Source organism: Mirounga leonina, unplaced genomic scaffold (genome assembly GCF_011800145.1).
Source record: "Mirounga leonina isolate KUSES-001 unplaced genomic scaffold, KU_Mleo_1.0 Mir_96, whole genome shotgun sequence".
In the NCBI taxonomy this organism is placed as follows: domain Eukaryota; kingdom Metazoa; phylum Chordata; class Mammalia; order Carnivora; family Phocidae; genus Mirounga; species Mirounga leonina.
In genome coordinates this window covers 1,572,916-1,593,302 of record NW_023270871.1, presented here as the reverse complement: position 1 = coordinate 1,593,302, position 20,387 = coordinate 1,572,916, and the positions used below count along the sequence as shown (strand labels likewise).

The window sequence follows — 20,387 nt, the reverse complement described above, 5'->3', positions numbered from 1 at the left end:
ATTCTGGTGTTTGAGATATCATATGTTTTAGGGCTTATTTGTTATAGCAGCTAGTGCTAATTCTACACCAAAACATATTCTCTTTGCCTTTTGAATACTAGAGAACTTGCTACCAACTAGCCCCAAAACAGGAGTATTTAAACTTGGAGTCCTCATTATTCCAATAAAATCAGATTGTAAGCTGGGAGCCTTGTACCTCACCTCAGCTATGTAGAAGTTGAGGGTCTGCATCCAGGCCCTAAGCTCATAACTTCCAGTGTGACTTCAGTCTAGTTTGTATTAGCTCTAAATTCTTTTCCGGTCTCTTCCGTCTGCCTGCCATGCAAAATTCCTCTTAGGATCACACGCACCATGTATGAAATGCTATTGGAGGGAGATAGGTTTTATTCTAGGCAGAACCAACCCAGATAAAGATACTAAATTCCTTGAAAAGCATGTGTGTCATGTGGCCTCCCCACCATTTTCCAGGGGCTTTCCTGTCTTGGGTTCTTAGCTGCTCTATCACCAAAGCCTGGGGTGGTAGTTAGCTGTCTAAAGATGGGACAGCCACTTTTTTGCATAGCTGATCTCAGACAGAGATGGGCAGCATATAGGCTAAAATCTAAGCTAACCCCATTGTTAATGGAAGAGTACGTGTTCATCAAACTCTTCCTCTGTAGACTGAGCTGGATTCTAAGCTATCTGACTTGGGCTTTAAGGCCGACTTGCTGACCCAGTAAAGTGAACTCACGTGGTGGAATTTGGCTCACTTATTGTAGTCACTTGCTCATAGTGGTAACCACCTAAGGTTTCCTTGCATTGCCCCAGAGATCCTGAAAAAGAGGAAGTGTCTCCTTTGCCCTTTGATGTCTTATAAAAGAGGGAGCTTATTCTTTTTTACTCTTAGATGCACTATAGAAAGGGAAGGTGCTCTGGGGAAACAAGGGGAAAGGCGGGTGGGTATAAAGAAACAGACCAACAGAGAATCCTGTCAACCTTTTATACCTGCCAAGCCAGTTCCTACTTTTCATTCAAGGGAATAATTAAGATTCACATTCTCAACGAAACCTCTGACACTGAATTCCTTGCCTCATTCCCATCTCCCAAGGGACTCCCAATCATGGAAGAATTAAGGGAAGAACAGACTGATATTGATTATATACCTATTAAGCACCAAGTGCTTTACTTACACAAGCTTCCACCAACAATCCCTAATTACTGCTATACTGATGAGGAAACTGAGTCTCAGAGAGGTTAATTAAGTTCAGGCTCCTATAAAATGGTTTGATAGTATTTAAATCCAATTCTGTATGATTCTGAGGCTTGCTCTTCTTTATTTTAGCTTTTGTTTCTGTGCTCCATTATCTCACACTGGCTTGTCCAGGTATCCTCCAAATAGGTCTGTCTCTGGCCCAAAGGGTGTCTTTGAGCACATTAGAAAAAGTTGCTCATTCCTCAAGCAAAATTTTTATAAGTTAATTTATTCTGGAAACAATCTGAACCATAATATAGATTTATCCCACCAAGGCAAATGGGAAGGGAGGAAGCTGCCCCTCTAGCCTTATCAGAGGGACCACACCTAAAGAAGGAGAAGTGAGGGCCAGGTGGTTGCAGGGGAACTCTGGTCTAGGGCTCAATCAGGGGCTTCCAGTTTAAATTCAATTAAATGACAGTTCTGCCAATGAAATATCACCTTAAGAACCAGAAGAAGGTACTACTGAGCGACATGCCTCCACTAACTCTCATCCTGCTTGCTTACGGGTGCTTTCCAAAGCCCCACGAGGCTCATAACTCCAAGTTCACAGGGGCCCATGCTACCAGGTGTGAGCACAACTGCTTTTCTCCTTTAGACCCTCAGATGTGGCTTGTTAGGTTTGTTTCTGCTGGGGTATGGAAAATGGGCCTCTGAGAGCACTGGGTATGATTTGGGAATTCAGATGGACAGGGTGCCACCTGGAGTCCTGAGTATTCACATGCTCACTTTCTAAAATGCCAGGATCTGTCAGAAGACTGAGAATCTCTGCACTCTGTACCTGTTCTCGGAAAAGCGAATAAATATTTCCAATTCCAGTGGTAAACTTTAGATATCATGCTCTTGTGCAGTGCACTAACCATCCATCCATAACAGCCTAGTCTACAAATGACAAAACCCAGCTTGCTTGTGTCCCATACTCAGAATTACCTTGTTGTTGTTACCACTTTCTTAGATAGTACTCACATAGGTTGTGGCCTATGTTGCTATGTGGACAACATGCACAACCCTCTGCCTAGTCTCTTTTTCACTATCTCTGCCTTTTTACAGGATAATTATTCACAGGTAGAACTTTTGCTTTTACTCTCTATTTTACCAATTTAGTGAAGCAAAGCTAAGATAGACTCAAAGTTTCTCACCTTCTTGTCTCTAATGAGTATTGCTCTCTTACCTTTGATTTTCTTTTCGAGTGCTGAAGAAAGGGTTGAGAATAAGGAGAGAGAGTGAGTCATAGTATTTAAAACCAGCAAAAGAATGCATCTCTTCAATTACTTTGGCCAATTTCCCCCTGTGTATATTGTTTCATCTATAAATACCCATAGGTAGAATAAATGTGGGTAGTTATTATTCTATTGCACTGATGCATTGTAATTGGCTTAGACATTCTGAGGCTTTGAAAAGAACTTTATTCACCCCAGGGTCATAATCTGTAAGTAGTGGGAAAAAAACTTCTTATGTCTATATTCCCAATCTTTCTGATTACTTTGATTTACTTGCCTGGTAACCAAATGGTGAATTTGTAATTAATATGGACTTACAACCAGGTAATTGAATGGATTTACTAATTCATATTATTATGTATATGGATATTATATAGAGCCAAAGGAAACATGTAGTTGAGTTTACCGATTCAGATTATAATTTTATTTGAAATATAATTATTGTATCTTTTTTGGCAAATTGTAATATGAATATCCTAAGCCACATGCCTCACTTCTCAGTAATAAGTCTCTTAGGAAGATGTGATAGTAATTTCATGTGTCAGCTTGGCTAGGCTGTGGTGCCTTGTTTGGTCAAATACTAGTCCAAAAGTATCATTTTTTTTTAAGACTTGACTAACATTTAACTCAGTACACTTTGAATAAAACAGATTACCCTCCATAATGTGGTGCTCCTCATGCAATCAGATGAAGGCTTTAAAAGCAAAGACTGAGGGTGCCTTGCTGGCTCACTCAGAAGAGCATGCCACTCTTGATCTTGGGTCATGAGTTCAAGACCCATGTTATGTGTAGAGATTACTTAAATAAATAAATAAATAAACCTAAAAAAATAAAACAAAGACTGAGATCTCCCGAAAAGAAGCAATTTTGCTTCAAGATTGCAATATAGAGACCCTGCTTGAGGTTCCAGACCATGACCTTACCCTATGGGATTTGGACTCAAGACTGAAATATCCAATCTTACCTGAGTTCCTAGCATTCTGGCTTTCCCTATAGATTTCAGACTTGCCAGCCCCAACAATCATATGAGCAACTCCTTAAAATAAATCTCTTTCATATCTATTTCTCTATCTACATATTATCTATCCATCTATCTATCATCTATCTATCATCTGTCTATCTATTTATATCTCCTATTGGTTCTGTTTCCTCTGGAGAATTCTAATACAGAAGTCGTATTTACTTTTAAAAATAACTTGATAATTTAACAAAACACACTCAGAATATGGTGGGTATGTGGGAAGAAGACTATAAGGAATTCAAAAGAAGGTAAGATGAGGAAGGAAGGGACATACATTGGTGGATGGCAGAGGCCCAGATCCAGTGAAACTTCACACAGATGAACTCTTTCTGCAGTCACTATCCTTCATAGCTGAGTTTGAAGACCCTCAGAATTCTCTTGTAGTAAGAATTAGTGGCATATGCTTCACAACTTTCATTTCTTTAAAAAATTCCTTCCATTAGGGGATTTGCTATTCTTTATTGAATATAGCTTTCATGATTTGTCTACTTTTAACATAAAGTCCAGAGAGAATCAGTGTCTTCATATATCCCCAAATAGCAATCATACCCCTATATACAACTTCTTACCTATCTTGACTATGTTCAATTTCTTGGAAGTTATGTTCTTTCCTCCAAGCTTCACATGTATTTCGCTGTCTCCAATGAGTAAGAATTTCTTTGTCTTAATGAAATACATCTCTTGCAGTTTATCAAAAGTCAGGCATTTTACATTCAAAAGGGCCCCACTGTAGGAACAAAAAGGGAACCATCTTAAATCAAGTAGGAGTTTCTGTATACAATAGAATAGCATTACACGTACATTTTAGTTGTGTGACTTCAACTCTGTCCATAGGTATGCAGATGGTTAGGTGCTTATGAAAGAGAGAGAGAGGGAATTAAATAATGTGGCTTCTTGCTACCATCAGACCTAGTGATGATATATTCAGGCATTAGATGCAACTGAATCTGAACCATCAAAGCATGTTCATGAAAAAGATGGAAAATTCCTATTTTTTAAGAATCAATCATTGAAAAACAAATACTTTGTTTAGATGAGAAGGTAATTGCGCTTTTTGATGTCCTGCAGAAATAAATTGAGAAAATAAAACCTGTAAAGAAACATTGACCAAAAAAAGTTAAAGGAAAGGATACAATAGTCTAAAGGATTGTATACATAAAACCATAAATACTTAATGGGTAATTTAGGGATTTTCAAAGGTAATTTTGACTGTGCTCCACTTTTACCTCATCAACAGACTTTAAAAGCAACCCTTCTTTCCATATTCCCTACCTTAACAGACAATAGCTATGCTCTAGGAATTGAACTCTGTCACTTCTGTCACTTCCTCTTCCCAATTAGGATCAGACTTTCATGAAAATGAGGAAGAGAGATTGTTACCTACTGTACAACTAACATCAAAGGCTCCTCATTGGGGCACCTGAGGGGCTCAATTGGTTCAGCATCTGCCTTCAGCTTAGATCATGATCCCAGGGTCCTGGGATTGAGCTCCCTGCTCAGCATGGAGTCTGCTTGTCCCTCTCTCTCTACCCCTCCCTCCACTCGTGTGCACTCTCTCTCTCTCTCAAATAAGTAAATAGAATCTTTTTTTAAAAAGTTCCACATTATACTTTTTAAATAAAAATTATAAGTTTGAGTTCCAGTAATAGCAGAACAACTTATATCATACTAGTCCTCTAATATATAATTATATATTATAACCTTGGACAAGCTATTTTTTGGAAATCCTATTTAAAAGCTTTAGAGAGTAACCAAAAATATGCAGAAATGAGAGGGAACTTTCTCCTTTAAAAAAAGGTGGATGAGATCTTTGTTTCTGCTTTTTTCTTTTTCTTTGTTTGATGACACTCCTCAGGTCACACTGTGATAGACATCTAGAATCTAATGGGAAGCCATAATTTTATTGTCTTTAGAAGTCAGAGGACTGCTTGCATGGCTGGATATTTTTATGGGGAAAAGCCTAGAAATGAGGAAGCTGTGGAGATGTAAGTCACCAGATCTGCATATAAACTCTGCTCATATCATTATATGTCCCTTTATTTGTCAAGGATGGAAGAGACTCCAAGGAAACCATGGGCTAACAATAGCTAGATGGCTCTAGAAAGAACTGAGCTGAGATTTTAGGTGCTGTCTCAAAAGAAAAGAGAATTTGAAGATTAATCCAATCCTGTTAACAAACTAACAGAGCTAAAACTAACATTCAGAAGAGGAAGTTAACAGAATCCAGAAAACCTATTACCAATAGTGCCTTCCTACATTCAAAAGCTACTACAAATGACTAAAAAAGGAAAAATGAGACCCATAGTCAAGACAAAAAGCAGTCAATGTAAAGCAGCCACCCTAAAGTGACCAGATGTTGGAATTAGCAGAAAAGGATTTTAAAGTAGCTTTTGTAAATATGTTCAAGGGCTAAACAAAGAATATGGTCATAATGATTGAATAGATGTGTAATGTTAGTGGAGAAGTGGAAACTGTAAAAGAGAACCAGATGAAAATACTGTAACTGACAAGTAAATCTAAAATTTGTAAAAATGCCCTGAGAGCATTGGATGGGCTTAATGGCAGATTGAAGATGGCAGAGGAAAGGATCAGTGAACTTGAAGATAGAGCAATAGCAAATTTTCAGTCTGAAATAACACAAATGCTCAGTGATGTATAGGATGATATCAAGGGGATAAATAAATATGTAATTAGAATTCCAGAACAAGAAAAGATAAAGTACTTGGATGAAAAAAAATAGATAAAAAATAATGGCTCCAAATTTCCCAAATGTAACAAAAATGTCTATTTTTATGTTTAAGACCTCAGCAAATCCAAGCAGGATCAATCCGAAAAAAACTATACCTAGGCTCATCACAGTCAAATGGCTGAAAAACAAAGACAAAGAGAAAATTTTGAAGTATCTAGAGAAAAATATCACTTCTGATCAGAAACTACAGGAACCAAAGACCCTGGAATAATATCTTTAAAACTCTGAAAGAGAGAAAAAAATATGTCCACCTTGAATTCTTACATGCACAAAATATTCTTTAATAATGAAGGCCAAGTGAAGATATTTCCAGATAAATAAAAATTGAGATAATTTGTTTTATTCTTTAGATCAGAGGGCAATAATACTATATGGAATTGCAGATCTATAGGAGGCAACTAGGTATACCAGAAAGGCTATACTTTGGTAAATGTGAAAGACAATATATATTTCTTTCTCTTAAATTATTTAAAGATAAATGATTGCTTAAAACAAATATTATAACATTGTGGTATTTATAATGTATGGTAGATGTAAAAATATATAACAATAGTGCATAGGATAGGACGTGATAAGTGGAACTATATTATTGTATTGTTGTAAGTTTCTTATATTTTATATATGAAATAGTACAATATTAACTCTAAGTAAACTATGATAAGGTTGAATATCATAACTGTTAGAGCAATCACTAAGAAAAAGATATTGCCTAAAAGTACAAATAAGGAAGAAATTGAATATCTAAATAGCTCTATTTCTTTCAGAGGAATTACATTTATTATCAACAAACTTCCCTACTAAGAAAACTCTATGCCAGATAGTTCTATGCTGTTGTATTCTATCAAATATATAAGAAATAGTACCAATTCTACACAAATTACTCTGGAAAATACAATAGAAATAGACCCTATCCAACTTATTTTATGAAGTTAGCTCAACCCTGGTACCAAAAGCTGGCAAAAATATTACAGAAAAGAAATTTACGGATAAATGTCTCCCTAGAATGTATATTGAAATTTCCTCAAGAAAATATTAACACATTGATTTACTACTATGAGAAAGTAGGACACATCCCAAGAAATCAAGGTAGGTTCAGCAATCAAAGATGAATCATACAATTCACCATATTATCAGAACAAAAGGCATAAATAATTTGATTATCTCAAGTAATGCAGATAGACATATGACAAAATTCAACATCCACTTATGATAAAAACTCTCAGCAGACAATTAACAGAATACTACCTCAACCTGATAAAGGAAATTTACAGAGTCTACAGTTAATATCATATTTAATGGTGAAATTGTGAACATTTTTCCACTTTGATAAGGACAAAACAGGAATATCCACTTTCACCATTTTTATTTATCAGAGTACTGGAGGTTCTAGCCAGTGCATAAGGCAAGAGAACAAACAAACAAAAAGACACCCAGTTTGGAAAGGAAGAAAAAAAGTCTTTCTTTGCAGACAACATTATACAGATACCCCAACACAATTACAGGAACTAGTAGGGTGAATTCTTCAAGGTCAGATTATAAAAGACAATTATATTTCTATAGGCTAGTATCAAACAATTAGAAAATAAATTTTAAAAACAACAGCCCCATTTATGATAACAATAAACATAAAATGCTTAGAGATAAAATTAATAAAGAATGTTCAAGGCCTTTGCAATGGAAATTATAAAACATTCCTCAGAGCTATTAAAGGAGATCTAAATAAATGGAGAGGCACATTCATGTATTAGCAAATTAGCTGATTCTAAAATTTATGTGGAAATATGAAGAATTCAGAATAGTCAAACCAACATTGAAAAAGTAGAGCAAATATGGGAGAGTCAGAGCAGCTGATTTCAAATTTACTATAGAGCTATGATAATGGGGCCATTTTAGCACTGACATCAGAATAGATAAATTGGGGCACCTGGATGGCTCAGTTGGTTCAGTGTCTGCCTTCTGCTCAGTCATGATCCCAGAGTCCTGGGATTGAGCCCCGAATTGGGCTCCCTGCTCAGCTGGGAGTCTGCTTGTCTCTCTCCCTCAGCCCCTCCCCCCTGCTCATGTGCACACTCTGTCTCTCTGTCTCAAAAATAAATAAATAAAATCTTAAGAAAAAAAAGAATAGATAAGTTGATCAATAGAAAGTATAGAGCTCAGAAATAGACTTGCACATAGAAGCTTAACTGCTTTTCAATACAAGTGCCTTATCAATTTGATGGGAAATAGAAAATCTTTTCGGCAAACTGTCCTGGAACAACTGAATAAATATATGGAAGATATGAACCTTAATCTCATGAAAAATTAATTAGATATGAATTATAGACCTAAATGTAAAGGCTCAAACTATAAAATATCCGGGAGAAAACATATGAAAATATCTTTCTGACTTTGGGAGTAGACAAAAATAGTAATAACACACGCAAAAATTAAACATAAAAGAGAAAAAAAGACATATTGGACTTTGATCAAAATGAAAACTTCTTCCTCATTAAAATACACCATTAAGAAAATGAAATGGCAAGTTACACACTGGCAGAAATAGTTGTAATGCATATATCTGACAAAGGAATTGTATCCAGAACATAAAAAGCATTCATACCCATCAACAATAAAAGGATAAATAACTCCGTAAAAAAGACAAAAGGCTTTAACAGACACCTGCCACAAGGAGACATACAAATGGCCAGCAACTACTCAAAAAGATGGTCAACATTATTTGTTATTTGAGAAAATCACGAGATACTATTTCAACGCCAAATGTCAGAGACGATGTGTAGCTCTCAGACTTTGTTGGTTGGAGAGTAGAATGGTATAACCACTTTGGAAAACTGCTGGGATGTTTCTTATAAAGCTAAACACACACGTACCCTATGATTCAGCAATTCCATCTGAGGTTTTTACTGCAGAGAGATGAAAGTGTGTATTAACAAACAGATCTGTAAAAAAAAAAATCTAATAGCAACTTAAAAAAATATAGTCTCAAATTTGAAAAAACTCCAGTGTCCATCAAGAGGAGAAAGGATTCAAAGCTTGTGATACATTTATTAAGTGGAATTAATAGTCAGCAGTTGAAAAGATGAGCTCTGAGACACACATCAACATGGATAATTCTTAAAAACATTTTGTTGTGTGAGAGAATTCATATAGAAAAGAGTAAACAGTGTGTTATTCCATTTATAAGACCTATTGGAAACTGGCAAAACCAAGGGTGATGGATTGCTCACAGGGGATGAGTGGCTGGAAGGGGACTGGAGGCATCCTTCTAGGGTGAAAGAAATGTTCTGTATTAAAGAAGGAAGCAAAATATGTATTCTCATTGTAAAAATAATTAAACAATGAAGAATAAAAATAGAAGTACTCATTTCTCTTCCTTCCTCAACCATCAATTTAATTTCCCTCTCCTGTGATAAACATGATTACCAATTTGTTTTTCCTACATGCTTTTCTAGCCAAATAGCCCTGAAAAGTGGTATAGTTGGCTCAAATTTGAAGTGGGAATTGTGGCAGAAAAATAAAAGTTTTGTACAGGTTTGTTTACATGGAAAGAATACTTCTCATTAACCAGATATTTTTAAAAAGATCATAGGGAATATGTTCTAAAAAGGTCCTTTACTACCCACAATCCAGAATATGTTGGTTTTCTTTGGTAAACTGGATGTGGGTATACTTTTCTTGGCATGTGCTCAAGTGAGCCCTTTCTGGGATTGTTTCTGGACTCTGAGCAGAAAGAACATGTCTGTGGCTTGAGGTGAGGTGGGCATGGGATTAAAATCTGAGGAGGATGCCTCAGCTTTAGGGGCAGAGTCTCCCAGCTCTGGGCTGCTGTGGTCTTTGAGTGACCGGTTACTCTCCTACATTCAGACAAAGATAGAGATGGGTAAAGAAATTTTAAGTTTATTAATTGTCTAACTATATTTACTATTTGTGGGACCTTCCTTAAAATTGTCCCACCCTCAATTATAGTTTTTTTGTTAACTGTTATATTTTAGGGTATGCAGTTGTTTTGGCTTTAAGTGTGTGTGTGTGTGTGTGTGTGTGTGTTGGAGTTTCTAGAGAGTGTGTCCCTCATTGAAGTTTTCCCCCTCAGAATAGAGTAAATATTAAAAGCAAATTTTTTAAGTTAGGCCAGATGGATACAAGGGGACAAACTTGGGACGAGTGTCACATGGAAAGTGCTGAAGATGGCAACATGTCATAATTGGATGAATAAGGATAGAAGGGGAGAATTGGAGTAGTATCCTATTTCTGAATTTTAGGTAAGACAAATGATGTAGAGAAATTAGAAAGATAATGACTTTTATTTCAGTCATTGAGTTAGAATATATTTGTAAGTAAAGCGTGGTGGAATATTCAATTATAAATCCTTAACAGATAGCAAGTTCTTGGTATTATTGGAAGTTTAAGAAGAACCTAAAATAGTATTCTTGATTCATTTCCACTTTTTGGAGAATGAGATTAATAAGCAATGAAATATAAAGGATCACCATACGGTTGGCTTGTGAGCCTGGGCATCCTTTTAAGGGTCTGAACTCCAGGAGCCACCCTATATGGAGGGGAAGCCATGCCAGGAGCTAAGAAAACCCGGTGGCCTACAGTAGACAACCTTGCTTTGTACCAATGACCCTGGCCTCAGAAGACTGGAGGAAACTTAGGGTCTTCCCCATGAGTATTCAACTCAAGTCAATCCAATTCATTTCAATTAACTTAACTAAGTTAAAACAATTTACTTGGTTGCTAAATATGTATTGCTAAGATTAGAAATATTCTAGAACTATACCATCCAACATGATAGCCATTACCCAGTATGTGGTTATTGAACACTTGAAATATGGCTAAACTGTGATGTACTCCAACTATGAAATATACAAGAGATTTTGAAGACTCAGCATGCAAAAAAGAATGTAAAATATCTCATTAATATTTTTGTTTATATTGTTATATGCTGAAATGATAATATTTTGGATATATTAGGTTAAATAAAATATATTATTAAATTAAATATGTTATTATATTAAATATGTTAATTTAAATTAAATTAATTTCACCTATTTATTTTTTCTTTTTTTAAATGTGGCTACTAGAACATTTAGAATTATGTATATGGCTCACACATTTGTGGATTGCACTGTATTTCTATTGGATAGAGGCATTTTAGGGTATTTTGGGGGGAGAAAAAAAAGCACTGCAAGTATCCAATGTTAAAATTAAACACAGAGACCATACTTGAAAATCCCTGGGCAGACAAAATCAGATAGTCATATAAACAAATGTTTTAGCTTACTTTGCAAGACAAGCAAGATTAACTTAACCTGGGTGACTTCTTGCTTATGCTTCTGAAAATCATAAGCAAAACTTAAATCGTTTGCCAAAATTGATAGGAGGTAACCACTAACCAATTTCCTTTCAGTTAAGAAAATTCTAATATTATAGCCAATCACGGTAAAGAATGAACACTCATCACCTTTAAGCTGCTTTATAACAACATATCTCTAAGCCTCATTCCATATTTTAGTTTAAGCATTCCTGGTTTGCAAACTTTTTGGTACATGCACAATAAATTTTCACAAATTACTACTTCAGTGATTTCTGGCTTTACTTCTGTTTGTGTTTTGTTTTTTCATGTACTTTTTTTTTTTTCATTTAATGTACTTTTGACTGCAAGTGGTCCTATAGGCTAACAAATTTGGGCCTGTAGGACCTTCCCAGGGGACATCAACCCTAAACCATTCACACAAACCCTCTTGCTCTGAAAACAGAGAGAGACTGCTGGGGAGACCATAGTGCCTGCTTCTCTATCCTATCTCCAGCTTCCTAAATCTCCTGAAATCATGTGTGGCTTAGCTTGATAAATGCATTTCTCCTGATGGGGCAGACAGGTATCTACACAGAAATATTAAAAACAAAAACAAACTGTAGCTTTTATTCCTCATTTGGCCTCAAAAAACAGAATCTATCTCAAAAATATCGAACAACTTTGAAAGTTAGTATAGTTTACTGGAGAAGGACTAAATTAATCACCTGACAGATATTGCTAGGTAATTCTAGAACATGAGGTAGATTCGGCAGTGTGCCTGTGACAAGGGTGGCAAATAATGAAACCAAGAATGACATATGTGAAGTGATATCTGTAGGTGGCACATGGGAGTGACTGTGGTACCCCCAAGAATGTGGGAACAAAGGAAATCAGTTGCCTTCTGAGAGCTGACTCTGGAACTTACACAAATACCTAAAAGGCAGGGTTCCCAATTCAAGTGCCTATGGTGTCTATGCAAGTGGGTCTAACTTCAGGTCTGAGATTTAATTGTCCAACCACAGATGCAGCTGGACTTCTGTTCAGGTATTTTTGCTGTATGGGCCCACTATTATCAAATCTGATTTTTAAAGAGATAACCTAGTTGTTTAAGTGCTCGCAGCTAATCCTAAAAAATTAATAAGCACTTTGAGATCTGAACCAAATAATTCTCATCTTAAAATCAACAAACAAACTTCCTTTGTTTTGCTTTGTATTTACTGAACGATGTTTTGATCACATTTTTAATGAAAATTAGTCTACCCTGAGAATTAAGTACCATTTACAGGTACTGACCATATACCAAATACCCCAATGCCAGGTAGTTGTTTTGATTAGAGAGTTTAAGTAACTCCTTGGTCACAGAGCTCCTTAAGTGTTGCTACTGGGAGTCTAACGTAGGTGCCTATTTTCAGTGCCTCTGTTTTGTCATTCCAGTACCTGAGAGCCGGTTAATGTTCTGGGAATAAAAAAATTTCAGATCCCCCAGTAAGAGTGGATTTATATTGATATGCACCCTACTGGCCTGCTGTGTTTCTCTTCTTCCCAAGACCAAGTCTCGTAGGTCCTGAGCCCAGGATGAATATCTGGGTATCTACAGTACTTGTATCTACCAATGTGAAATCATCAGTTGGCATGTTGGTAATCTAATCCTGTGATTTTGGCTAATCCAAATCCATTCCTGAGAGGTGGATCCTCTCACTGAACACTAAGTAATTTGGTTTCTAACCCTGGGAGAATGGTGGCCAGATCAGACAGGTGGTAAACTCATCTAGGAAAATGCCCCTAGTAAGCTGGGAAATAGCACCTGGTTTCTATCAACAATCTGACCTGTGTAAAGACTTCATCAGAAAGCACATTTTTCAGTCATTTCCAATTTCTTCTTTATAAACATGTTAAAGGAACAGAGAGTTCCAATAAAGCTAGTTTCATTGGGAAAGCAACCTAGCCAAAAGCAACCTAGCCTATCCAGCAAATATAGCACAGTAGTGTGACTTTGATTTGAGAAACAATGTCCCCGCTGGGCTAGGATTTGCACGAAAATCCCCCTTGAGGTATACCTTCACAAAAACAGCTGCTCTCCAGGAGCACCTAAACCTCCTCATATTTATTGTTTCACACTGCAAAACATGTCTTAAGACAATCCCTTTCCAACTGAAATATCTAAATCCAATTGAAAATCCCCAACGGAAGTTGCAGATAGATTACAATATGACAGGAAAAATCAAGAGATTTGCAAAAGGAAGTGGGCAAGTTTGTTCAAGTGGGCAAGGAAGTGGTGTGAGCGAAAGTGGCCAGAAAGGTCATCTCAGCCTCCCAAGGAGAAACTATATGAGCACTGCAGTCCACTAAATAGCTGGGTGGAAACCCAAAGTCAAACCTCTGTTGGAGAGGGTTCTGTCCATAAAAATGAGTGCGTGGTTTGAATGAGCTGTTTGGCTGTGTTGGGGTAGTCTAGTTGCAGTATAGATTTTGGACATCGTAGGTTCCTGTTCTCCCGACATTTTATTTCTGGAAAGTGTGTTAGAGAAGTGAACTGACAGAAGCAGAATGAGAATGCACTATGGAATTCAAGTCCAAGACCGTCTTTCTCCAATGACTGCATCAGGAAGCACTGCATGAGCACATTCAGGAAAGCTCCTATAATTTAACATAATGCATGCGATATAGGTCTTGTCTAGACTACGTATTAGAGGGGCTTGGCCCAGGATCTACTGAGTTTAAGAAGCCCTCTTTTACAACTGGTGGATCTTGACTCACTTTTCTTAGTAGGAAACTAATTAGGTCATCTGATATGAATTTGGAGATAGCCCTAAGTTAGAATTTCACGTTGGAGTATTTTTTTCAAGTCATCAGAGACAGTAACCCTCAGCAACAAGACATGGTTTGTGGAGGGAGAAGAAAGCTCTCTGAGCTCTTCACCAAACTTTCAAACCAGAGAGAGACTTTCTCTTTTCCTTTGCCTTTTCTCTGAGGCCTCATGAAACTAAGAGCCAGGTTATTCCTGCAGATTTTTGGAAAATTGATACTGAGGGTATCATGTGAAGTCAAACTGTGTCAAGACGGTGGAAGTTAGGTCTATATTCATAGATTTTGTTATTTTAATGCTCCTTTCCCATTACTTATTATATACTGGATGTGTCTTCTAATTAAAGTATTAAATTATTTAATCATCTAAACCTCCTTATGTGTAAGTACATTTCATTTAACAGGTGAGGAAACTGAGGCATAAATGAGTTACATAACTTGCTTTAGGTTAAAAAGCCAAGTCTGTGAAGTATTGGGATTAGAAACCAGGCAACTGTGCTCCAGAGTGCAACAAGGCACTAGATTGTCTCATGTTGGACAAAGAAATCTGGGGGAGGTGTGTCCTAGGAAAGCAAGATTTAAATTCTGCCATGAAGTCAGAAGGGTTGTGAGGTCTCCAAGTTCCATACCATCAGCTTGCTGTAGCAGCAAGGCCCTGGAGATGAACCCATGAGAGTATCTCTGCTGGAATCTTTCGGTGAAGAACAAGGAGTTTCAGGAAGTTTTTGGAATCTATTTGATTTTAGTACTTGAGAATTAGGCCTCATACTCCCTCCTTTGCTGAGCAGCACATGAAAGGAGAGGCAAGATTTCTAGGCACCCATAGGAGCCACTATTCCTCACCATATTTCAAATTCCAGATTGGTGCTGTTGACGTCCGGGTCATCAAAAGCACAGGTCAGCAAGTGCTGGGTTCCATCCACTTCCAACTGACTGTAGCAAGAGAATGAATAGTCATCCAGCTCAGCATCTTCAAACTCTCCTGGGGAAAAACAAACCTGCAGCTGTTAATGAAGCAAATGAGTGCATCCTTTTGAAATCTAGAGTGACATTAATGAAATAGAAGCCTTTTGGGGCAGACATGAAAGAGTGATTATAGGTTTATCTAAAGAAGAAAAGCCCAAGGGAAAAGACAGAAAAACCAATACCAAAACCCAAACCGAAAAGACCCCAAACCCAAACCAAATCGATATCTAATGAGCACAGATTTTTCTAACAGGAAAAAAAAAATCATCACAATTAATAAATAACTTCCAAATATTTCTAAATATTTCTGCCATTGTGTTAGTGCATTAGAGATCTAGAATAAAATACTAAATGCACTCTTTTTTACACTGTTAATTTCTTCTGTTAATTGGTATATTTCAAGTAAGAGATACTTTATCTCCATTATTCAAAAGCTACCTAATCTAACCTTTGACTTTATCACTAATCTTTATTTATTTCCTCCCAAGTATTTCTTTTTTGAATGAAGGAAGATGAGAACTATCTTACAGTCAGAAGTTCACTTTTTAAGGGATAGCTTTTTCTTGCCTAAATAGCCATCCCAACTAAAAGTACAATTGACTATCTCCATTGTGTGAATATTTATTTAAAGCAATTTGTCTTAAGCTGCTAAGGCAAATGTGGTTAGAAAAAATTAGATCTGCCAGGACTCAGATCTAGTGGACCTTTGCAAGAATCCTACAGGAATCCTATAGGTACTGCTTCTACATGTGTAGATCCTTCATCCATAGAAATTGTATCTTAAAGACATCAGAATTCTCGAAGAATGTAGAGAATCAGATTTTTTTTCCCAGCCTCTTTTGGGAAGTACAATCTGTCACAGATAGTATTCAATTTCTTTCTTTTTTTAAAGATTTTATTTATTTGACAGAGGGAGACAGAGAGAGAGGGAACACAAGCAGGGGGAGTGGGAGAGGGAGAAGCAGGCTTCCCGCTGAGCAGGGAGCCTGATGCAGGACTCGATCCCAGGACCCTGGGATCATGACCTGAGCCGAAGGCAGACGCTTAATGACTGAGCCACCCAGGCACTGCTAGTATTCAATTTCTTAAACTGGATTGAGGCCCCTAAGATTAAATAGACATTTTGTATATATATTTCACAATATTTAATAGAAAAAAATTTGTCAACAAATATACTTGGATTGGGACCTGAGAAAATCCAGCGTAACTGAAGCCATTCTCAGAGTGGTCAAGTGTTAGCCTGTGATGGCTTCCAGGTCCATCAATACTAGAAATTACCTTGACCCATCAATACTAGAAGTTTTAAATAGGATATAGAGTTTTTAAAACTAGGGTTTTAAATAGGATATAGAATGTATTAAAATTAAACCCCAGTTGAGTGTCCTGAAGGCAATGAAATGTAGAAACAGCATCTTCTTTACTTAAATAACTAAGTAGGTCTGTGGGAAAGTTAGTAAAGCTTGTTGTGAGCAGACTAGTTGGGTGACAGTTTGGTTCAGTCAAAGCCACAAATCTTGAAAAGCTAGATCTAGATAAGAGATAAGAGCTGTGGGCACTGCTCTTTCTGACCATTCCTAGAACCCACTAGGTGTACAATTCTGCCACTAGCAAAGACTTCTTATGTAATTTCAGCAGGGTATAGCCCTCTTCCTGATGACAGTTTTAAATAATGAGGGGGAAACCCACAATTTAGGGCTCACATTTTAAAGCATGTTCATTCCTAATCTTATAGGACTAAGATCTTGTCTCCTAAGAACTGGCTCTTTTCTCAGTGGAATGGTTCTAGGTGGCTTTAGCCTGCCCTTACTCAGCAGTCCTCACTCTGTCTTGACATTTTCTCTTCTTTGAATCTTCCACCAATCCTATACAACAGAACCTACATTACTATTTGGATTCAGCCTTCTGTGGATCAGCTTTGTCTCCGAAATTCTTCAACATACAATATAAGCCTGAGAGAGCACAGTCTAGCAGATGCTGAGCACCAGTAGAATAAAGCACTCCCACTGCCCTTAGCCATCCAGTCTGGTGGAGTAAGTCTGATGTGTATTTTCATACAAGATACAAAGCACAATTAAAGTGCTATGTTTTGAGAAGCAGTTCATCGGCTATTTAGCCAATGAAGTTGCTTTGTAACCAAGAAAAGTTCCCCTTGACAACTTGCAAAATTGCAAGGCATTTTACAAAGAGAATATTACACTTGATCTAAGCTGAAAAATTCTTAGGTAAGGGTAATATACACAGTGGTTAAGACCTCTAGCACCAGAGCTGGACAGATGTGGGTTTAAATTCTCGCTATTCTACTTTTTAGCTGTGGTCCCTGTCAGGTTGGTTACTCAACCTCTCTATGCCTTATTGTTTCAACATGGAAATTCACATTATTTTGAGGAATCATTGAACAAAATATATGCAAAGACTTAGCTTAGAACACAGTAAGCACCCAATAAGGGTTAGCTATGACTATTATCTTTTTTTTTTTGACAATAAGTAATGAAAAGGTAAAATGAGAATTCTAATTCTGAAATATACGTGAAAACTGAATTCTATGTCAAAGGTATTATTACTATGGCTTTGAAATTACATAGAACTTTTGTACGGTGAGTTAACCTATTATTCTTTAAATGCTCACTATATAAGCATACTTTTGTATAAAAATTTAATTTTTAGAATATGTATTATAGACAAGGCCATGTGGTTTAGAAATCTTCCTATTGAAAAGAATTAGTTGATTAAAAGTATGAATGGCTTAGATTTTTTAAAAATATCCCTTTCTTCTCGTGCTCATCCTTGTGGTTATCAAAGAACTAATCTTTCAACAAATAACAGCTGATTATTATACACCCCAAACTGAAAAGTATTTTGACGTGATCAATGTGGATGATTGGTTAGATCTCCTAAATCAATCTGAAATTTAAAAAGTTGAAGTGAAAACTCAGCTTTCAGTTAGAATTCTTATTTCTTTGAAAAAAAAAAAAAAAAGAAGTATGGCCACCAGGGAGAAATAGAGGGAATAGATTATACCCTGAAGAGTAAGAATTAGGTGTTACTTGCCAACCAGCTATCTGTGCAAACACAAGGCAACACTTTCGAATAATAATCATCCCCACAAAATGATTCATACATGGTCACGCTGTGAAAAATGTCAGCATTCTGACAATTTCCTTAGTGAAAATATTCTAGGGATTTCCAACCTTAGTAAATACATGGCTTAACATATCTAAGCTGAATCATTGAGTTGATGTGTTTGATAACCTTGATAAGAAAATCCTTTTTAACTCTTAAAATAAAAGGGCTTAATTATCAGGAACAAATGGGTGGTCCAAATTCCCAGATGGCTCCTGTTGTGGCTGTTTTGCCTTTGTCTACAGTTTTGTTGTAATTACAACTTACTTACTAAGAAGGCAGCATCGGCTTCTAGGTGCTAAGTATTTCAAGGATCCCAAAGAGAGTTATTATATGATGATAAATTTGTCAATATGGAGAAAATTAAATATATTTTAATGAGACAACTCATTCAGATCTTTCGCTGTTCAGTTATTGCCTAAGAATCTCACATAAATCTATCAAAACTAAAGTATTTTGAAGAAATTTTCAAATACTCAATTCAAATACTGAATTCAGTTCTAGACACTCATTTAGGTGCTAGAGATATGGGATTGGTGAGTGCAGACAAAGCTGTTGTTTCTGGAAATTATTTTATCATGAAAGTCATGCTTTTGGAACCTCCTAAAAAGCTAAGCAAAACAAATTTAACTTGATTTTTTAACAAGGTAAAACTGCCTTAGAGATTCTCCAATAAGCACAACCATTGTGTCTATATGGGTGTTCTTTTTGTAAGAGCAGAGGCATTGACTGACATTTAAGATCCACATTTAGAGAGCCAAATGCATTCCTTTGTGACAATTCTAAGACTTTATAAACCACCCACAGTATCGTCCGGAGACGCCCTGTCCTGGCGGTTAGAACTTAAAAAATGACTGAGTATGTGGCAAGTTCTCCAACTCCATTTCAACCCAGTGTCCAGATCAGGTCTGTTAGGGATCTGAGTAACCTGAAGCATATACTAGAGATAATCTGAAATCCTAAAGAAAAGTTAGAAATGACTCACCATTCTGTGCATAGCCACTTTCTCCAGAAACGGCTTGAAGTAAATAGAAAACCATACCAAAAGCTGTACCCAGAATTGTCATTCTGAGAGAGAGAAAGAAAGGAGAGAGGAGGTGTGTGAGCCTATGTGTAGGAATGAATGAGAGAGAGAGTGAGCCCCAGCGAGAGAGAGACAGAGACAAATCTACAGCTTTAGCACTTTATACTTATTTAACCACAGACAGGGGGAAGTATAAACATAGCAAAAAAGAAGGCAAGTGCCAGAAACAGGAAGTCTGAGTAAAAGTATTGCTGTTGTAAGCAGAGGTAGAGGAAATGAAGGGATAGAACATTTGAATTATTGTACCTCTTTGGCATTCCTGACAGCCCCCAAACTTACTCTGCTTATTCCAGAGTAAGGTAGTGCATTCAAATCTAGCCCCAAACTACCTGAGACTAGAATGTGAATAAGTTTCAGTTAAAAAAAAAAAAATCACAAGACAAAACTAAACTTAGAAAGCTAATCAGTTGATTGTCTGGGGTGCGTGTCTCTTTAAGGAAAGATTCTGCACTTTATGAAGTAATGTACTGCAGGTTATTTTAAATAGTTCACCTCCAATCTCTGAACATACACACCAGTGAGCTTCACAAGAACAGCAATTTTGTTTGGTTTTCTGTGTATCCCCAGTACTGACTTATACCTTGCTCATCAAAGTAGGCATTCAAGAATTATTTATTTAGTTCAGGAGTTGGCTAACTACGGCCAAGGGGCAAAATTTGGCCCACCAGCTATTCTTGCAAATAAGGTTTTATTGGAACACAGTTACTGTTGTGCTACACAGTGGAGCTGAGGACCTGCGGCAGAAACCGTACGGCACACAAAATGTAAAATCTTCACTCTGGTCCTTCACAGAAAAAAATAAAAGCTGTTGATCCCTTATTTCTTGGATAACACAGTTATTTTCTCAGGGTGGGTTTTTTTTTTTTTTTTTAACACAACAAACACCAAATTTTTTTTT

At 36.7% G+C, this 20,387-nt stretch overlaps 1 protein-coding gene across 1 annotated transcript in view; it reads right to left on the bottom strand.

Moving 5' to 3' along the window:
• The window catches only part of LOC118006362 (interleukin-7 receptor subunit alpha-like), a 28,367-nt gene extending 8,746 nt beyond the window's left edge, over nt 1-19,621 (bottom strand). Inside the window, exons 1-3 of the mRNA XM_034998986.1 lie at nt 19,391-19,621; nt 15,163-15,301; nt 4,042-4,199 (exon numbers count right to left, since the gene is read on the bottom strand). Of these exons, the coding sequence (XP_034854877.1) occupies nt 4,042-4,199; nt 15,163-15,301; nt 19,391-19,472 (379 nt within the window). The 5' untranslated portion in view covers nt 19,473-19,621. The remainder of the gene's footprint in view (nt 1-4,041; nt 4,200-15,162; nt 15,302-19,390) is intronic.
• Between the last annotated feature and the right edge of the window lie 766 nt (nt 19,622-20,387).